This window comes from Pholis gunnellus (genome assembly GCF_910591455.1).
Source record: "Pholis gunnellus genome assembly, chromosome: 16".
NCBI lineage: Eukaryota > Metazoa > Chordata > Actinopteri > Perciformes > Pholidae > Pholis > Pholis gunnellus.
Window position 1 is genome coordinate 4,538,029 of NC_136543.1, and position 7,028 is coordinate 4,545,056.

The 7,028-nt window shown below is 42.0% G+C and overlaps 1 protein-coding gene across 1 annotated transcript; it reads right to left on the reverse strand.

Moving 5' to 3' along the window:
- Nucleotides 1–1,965: 1,965 nt before the first annotated feature.
- Nucleotides 1,966–4,091, reverse strand: galr1a (galanin receptor 1a; the record flags this gene model as incomplete). Its single annotated transcript, XM_079175486.1, has 3 exons — nt 3,423–4,091; nt 3,057–3,122; nt 1,966–2,310 (listed from the first exon to the last, which is right to left on the reverse strand). Exons 1-3 carry the CDS (start codon nt 4,071–4,073, stop codon nt 1,966–1,968), a joined length of 1,062 nt encoding a protein of 353 aa, XP_079031612.1. The 5' UTR covers nt 4,074–4,091.
- Between the last annotated feature and the right edge of the window lie 2,937 nt (nt 4,092–7,028).

Here is a 7,028-nt window from a genome sequence, read left to right on the forward strand (position 1 = left end):
ATTAGTAAACATGAGGAGGCCTTAGCCTCAGCTGCCTTATTTACTAATTTCTTCCTAATTACAAACTCACCATTAAGTCCTCCAATAATGTAGAGTAGTGGTGATTGTACTCACACTGCTAGAGGACCGTAAGCTGAGCGAGCAGAAGGTGAATCTTCATCTCATATTGTAGTGAGGTTATTGGCTGCATGTACTAACTGCCCATTTTCATTTTTTAAAGACATGAAATTTGAAAATATAGTTTTGTAACAGGAATCATCTTAATCATATTTCTGCTAAGTATGTTGTCAAACGTTTGTTATATTTGTCAGTTATACGTTTAATATCTTTATTCAGACGTATTGAAAAAAAACAAACACATTTGAATACCTGACACAGAAAAACAAGAAAAAAAATATTGTCCCCAGACATTATGTGCACTGTTTCTTTACAATAAATCTTATTTTCAGACATTAAATCCTTCGATGCTTTACATGACGTCGTAGTACTGAGAAGCAAATCCCTTTTCTTTCTTTCTGAGGCAGCATGAAAGGCCAGGCTGCTATAACATATATCAAAAGGCTGCAGGGGGTTAGAGAGGAACGTGCAGCACTATCTGTTTGCAAAAAGTCATCTTAATCAAATGCTGCCTTTGCAGATCAGAGAGCCAGGTACGCCAGCTCTGCTAAAACTGATTACAAACTGTACCAAATCACTGATTACAGCTGTGCTTCATGCACGTATGAAGGGCCTTTTCTTTTTAAAAACATGAGTAAATAATCGATTTGTTTGCAATATTATTTATTCATCTCTTTGTATTAGTTTCTTAACATGCACATGGTTTCCTTATTTGGGCATACTTTTAAGCATTTGTTTACTTATATAATAACAAGACAAAATCATTCACAGTGACGTTAACTTCATAGAACAGACACTGAAGCAGAGGTTCCCATTAATTGAACTGGGGAAAATCAAAAGGTGTGATGTGTGCAGCTGCATGTGTGACCGTGGGGTTATATTAAAGACAAATAGGAGGAAATGAGCTACTTGCCATGTTCTAATCCTTTTCCCTGAGGACATGGACTCTAGCAGGAGGGAATCTGCTGAAAACTACTAATGAGAATCTGATGAGATCGACCTCTGGTAGCTCAGATGTGAACCAGCGAAGGGCTTTCTTTATCCGTCACCCTTTTTGTCTTCGGAGACAGAATGGTTATTTAAATGCTGCATTGTTATTTACATGTACCTCATGATCTCTGGTATGGCGCCAACCTACAGTGTGTACCCAGCCTATACCACAAACAATCAGAGTCTGATCACATGATGCTCCCATATGGGAAGAGAATGGTGCCTTTTGTGTTCGTCATGGCTGTGATGAATAGGCTCACATGAAAGGGTAAAATGATTGAATGCATAGGTTTGAGATTGAACAGGTGATTCTTTGTAAATCTGTGTGCTTGTTTTCCAAAAATGGTTTATGCTGCGCACTTTCCATGCTTAACCATGATCCACCTCTGACCTGATAAACATATGGTAGATGCTTTGTTGTGGAAAGGCAATAACATTGAACGCTACATTTGAAAAAGTATGTTTTTGTCTGCCGATCTGGCAGAAAATTTCAAAACAGAGATTTAGAAACAGTGATACGTGTATTCCAAATTCAGAGCATTGAGGGATTGCCTCCACACGGCTCTCAACATGGCGATGGCTAAGCTGTTGGCTAGAAGCTAACGGTGCAAACGACGGCAACAGTGCCCGTCAGGAGTAGCTTATCCGTAAAATGTGTGATAAAAACAAGTACAAGGTCATGTTAATGAGTTTGATAAAGATCTGTAGGGTCAGTTTACAATACATTAAAGAGAAATGTAAAACATATCGGTAATGTATATCTTTTTTTTTAAATCTCAACTCTCAATATACATATTGGCCTCAAAAATCCAGTATTTATTCAGAACACAGACGATGCTCTCAACCCCAGCGGCGACATCAAAGCATTTTACTGATCTGGGAGTCGTGACCTTTGTGAGTCACACTGATGTTGGTGGACGGCATCCTGCTGCGCAGCCCCCTGCTGTCTTTCACGGGACAAGTGCTCGCCACCCGGCACCAGAAGACCTGCTTGTAGGAGTTCCGGAAGTTCTCAGACAGGAAAGCGTAGATGATGGGGTTGACGGAGGAGTTGCTGTAGGCCAAGCAGTGAGCCACCATCCTGAACACGAAGGAGGCCTGATTCAGGGGGAAGGAGCCGAACTCCACCCACAGGTGGACGACGTGGTGAGGCAACCAAGACAGACAGAAGACCACGACCACCACCAGGACCGTCTGGGCAGTCTGCGGAGATAATGATTGGGTGTTGTCATGTTATCGCATGTTACTGTAACAGGACAGTCTGTGGAGGCGGAGCAACACCAGGTCATCACGTCATCATTTAATTCTAGTAGACATTTTGTGTGAAATTGTCATAATTAGCACATGAATTCTTAAGTTTTGGCCCAAAACATGTTTTGTGAGGTCACAGTGACCTTTGACCTTCCTCCAACAAATTTAAATCAGTTCATCCTTGAGTCCATGCAATGGAGCGGACAGAATGACGTCCTCACAGACAGTTTTTTATTTTTTTATTTGTGAGTCCCTGAAATGTCAAAAGGTAGTAAAAACTGCCCATCCCAGTTTCTCAGAATCAAAGGTTACATCTTCAAAAGTCAAGTTTTGTCCGACCAACTGTCCAAAACCTTAAGATATTTCCTTTACTCTCATAATATGAGACAATAAAGAAGCAAATCCTCATATTGGAGAAGCTCTAGCCAGCAAATTCCAGGTATATTTTTAATTAAACTATTGAAACAATTAAAATAGTTTGAGACTAATTTCGATTCTATATTCTATAAGTCTATTATGTGTGAGCGTTGTGCTCACTTTCCTTTCGAGCATCCCTTGAGAGACACAGACCTGGTCCATCACTAAACCATCAGCCATCAGGGAAGCATGTCCACAGTCACTGTTCCCACGTTTCCAGTCACAACATTATAATATAACATGATGAACACATAGAGGAACACAAATAAGCTCCCACCAACCTTCTTTTTGGACTTCTCTGATTTTTTGGAGACATTCTTCAGCTTTTTATGCAGATGGTTTAAAACCTGCAACAACAAAAGTATCATTAAAGATAAACGTTTTATCTTTAATTCATTCTTAAATATTTACTGTAAATGATCGATCAACGCAGCACCGGTCATCTGAGTTGAGGACAGATCATGTTTCATTTGTCAATTACAAACCACTGTAGCTGAAAGTCAATATTTTATATATCAAAAAATGCATTTTATGGAGATTGAAGCCACAATGTTTGCATCATGTTTAACTTTGCATTCATGGGTGCTTGCGCCAAACTGTGAAATCTGTCTGTAATTTTACGCGCACACGGACCCGTGCGCACCCACCTTTGCATAGCAGACCGATATCAAAGTGAGAGGCAGGACGTATCCGAAAACAAACGTGCACATCACGTAGACTTTCCTCTGGTGGTCCGGCCAGACCTCCCAGCAGAAGGTGTTGTTGTCCTCCCTCTCCACGATGCTCTGGTAGTGCGCAACGGGCGCAGCCATGGCCAGGGACAGGATCCAGATGAGCACCACCCCGAGAATGGCGTGCCTCCTGACCCGGATCGACGAGGACTTCCTGGCGTGGACGATGGCCACGTAGCGGTCCACGGACATCGCCGACAGCGTGAAAATGCTGACCAGCATGGACACGGTGAAGAAGTAGTGGATGAACTTGCAGATGAACGCTCCCAGCACCCACGTGGGCAGCATGTAGATGGTGGACTGGAAGGGGACGCAGAAGAGGAGGTAGGACAGGTCCGCCACGCTCAGGTTGAGGATGAAGATGTTGGTGGTGCTCCTCGGCTGTCCCGGTTTGCTGCGCGCCAGCACCGTGATCACCATGGTGTTCCCGAGCACGCCGAGGATAAAAATAAGTGCAAATATCAGAAGAGAAATAAAGTTGTCCACACCCATCCCCAAAACGGGTTTAGCTGGCAGCAGAGTGTTGGTGTTGAAAGGCTGACTTTGGTTCTCCACCTGCAGCTCCATCTTTTTTTTCTTTTCTTGTTTTCCCGCTAGTGTAGAGAAGTTACATGTTGATGTGCTGAAGCTCAGGTTTGGAATTTCTCCTGAACAAAGGCTGGATGGAGCTCATGCAGGCTACCTCCCCTGCCTTCCTTAGCAACGTCACGATGCTGCGCGCAACACATCGCACCAACACCTTTCCACTGTTTCCAGTGAGATGGGAACAAACAGAAACTCTCTTACACACTGTTTTAAACCATCATCAAGCACTCAAGTGTTACTTTATTCAAAAAAGTGCACCAACACATGGGCTGTTATTCAGGAATGTGTTACCAAACGAAATGTACACATTCAGATATTATTGCTGTTATTTTATTCGTTTTAGAGTATATGAAAAGTGAAGATGTCTTCTGCAATATTAGCAAAAACGGATTAATTCAATGTATTCCACATTACATGACAGTTATTACATGCACATTATTTTACACAAAAAATGTTTAAGAATTCAAGTGTGTGTGTTAAGTGTGCCTTTGTGTAATTTAATATGACTAACTTGTTCTGCAGTGTAATGAATCTGTCTGCCTACATTAAACAGAGGACGTTTTACTTTTCCCAAAAGGTCCACTTCAGTCTTTGATCTGATAAAACCTCTTAAAGGGCCAGTGTGTAGGTTTTGGAGGCATCTAGCAGCGAGGTTGCAGATTGCATACAACCAAAGCTCCCACTTGCCAAGCGTGTAAAAGAAAGCAAAAGAAGCATGAGGGGCCCTATCTAGAGCCAGTTGTGTCTACAGAATTACGTGATGATCCATCCAGTAGTTGTCAAGATATGTTGACCGACAGACCAACATTGTCATCCCTAAAGCGATGCCACTAGCATGGCTAAATGAATGGAAGTGCAAAATGAAAGTAGTGGATAAGCTCTTTAATTTCCTGAAATATAACATTTTGATATAATACTTCTAACATGTCCCTTTTCTTAAGGGTCGAATACTATAAGTGAACGTGCTCGTGACTTCGCTATAGGAAATACTTTTTTCTCAATTCCACTGATCGTCCTCAGCCTTCAGCCTATTGATCAGCTCTGACCAGCTCTGGGAACAGATTTAATTATCATTAATGCAAGCGTGTGAGTTTCAGGTGAACCAATGCTGAGAGATCCGCGCGAGGATAACCATCTGGAAATGACGACGAGATGATGCACATGCTATGTAACGTGAGAGCAGCGGCTGATGTTATCTTGGGTTCCACTTGTCCTCAGGCGACTGTACACATTTTGAAGATGTTATTGTGTACGTGTGTGTTTAGTTTGCTGGTGTTAATCAGGTGAATTAAACACAGATGCAGTACTCTTTCAAAAAACTAAGGATAGTGAAGATGATGGTGGTAATGATCCGGTGATAGAAGCCATTATATCACTGACCTATTATACTTTGGGGAGCATGGCTGTTGTTTTGTAATTGGTCCTGAAGCAGCCTGAAGTTTCCATGGCGACTCTGTCGGCTACTCCATCGACCAAGATGTTATCCATCTCTCTGCTGGGGTGAAGAAAGGCACGCTGAAGCCTTGAGACAGCATCCACTTTTTTCATGTCGATGTCATATATCTATTTTAAGAAATCTCTGTCCGTGGTGCTGAATTCTTCCAGCTCATCTCTCGTCAGCTCAGATCACAAAATCACAGCTGTCTTTTAGCATAGGGCAGCCTATGTTGCACTGCATTACGTTTTCTCCACTGAAACGGTCCTCTTAGAGGGCATCATGTTTTAGCTACCGTAAGGGCATCCAAGAAGGGAACTATCGAGGGCACTTTATCATGTTTTAGCAACTGTAGGGGCATCCAAGAGGGCACTTGGTGTTTTCTCCACTAGGGCATCCAAGGCACTTTGTCATATTTTTCTCCACTGGAAGAGCACCCCATGCGCGTTGTTAGTTAACTTCTTCAATACATAAAGACATGATACGACAGAAGAACAGTGAAGAACAGATAACAGAACAAATAGAACAAATGAGGGCACAGTCCTTGGGATTAGAGATTGAACCCATTTAGTAAAATCAGGCTTTGTCTGACTCTGGTGTTTTCCACCAAGAAAACAAAGAACCTTCGTGGTTGGGTGTGTTGTACAGATTGGGATTTTGTGACCTGTGAAGAGATCCACTTTTGTTTTGCAACAGAATAAGACATGAGACAGAGAAGAAGTCCCCAAAGAAACCACTGAAGCAGACTAATGAAGTCTTGAAGGGCAGAATCACGAGGCTCTCAATTTCTGTTTCAGCTTGAGTGCACGGTGATATCTGATATCACACTACAGTGTCTCTGCATCATCTCCCTCCCGCCTCTGTGATCTTCTTTACCAACCTTGGTAGAAGCTTAAGATGATAAGCTGCTTTGGACCCTGCTGCTCAGATCTGTTGTTACCATGACACTGAGCCGTGAGAGGAGACCACAGCAACAGCACATCTATTTACGCCAATAATTTGCAATGGACTCGCTCTATCTGCTAAATAGCCGGGAGCCTCGGATGGCCATTTGGATGATTTGCCGCGGTCACAGTGCAGTGTTTGTTCTGTTTCGTATTGGTCAGCCGTACAAAAAGTACGTCTTGAGATAATGATGGTCGTTGAACAGAAAACACTAAGCATGTATTATATAAAAATAAAATAAAAACAGGGAGCAGGGCAGATATGACAATATCATGTTATTGAAATGCTGGTGCCTCAACAAGTAAGCAGCATTTAAATGTAATGGTGGAGGCGGAACACCTTTGAAGTACTTTATGTACTGTTGGATAGGTTATTTAAAGTGATAAAGTACAGTTTCACATCTTTCAAATCGATTGTATGTTTTGTCTGTAAAATCTTAATCTGTAAAGTAACTGACGCTCTCAGATAAATGTCAAGTGGAGTAACAATGACAATATTTCCCTCTGCAGATGTCATGGAGTAGAAGTAAAAAAATTGCATACTTCAGTACTTAGTTA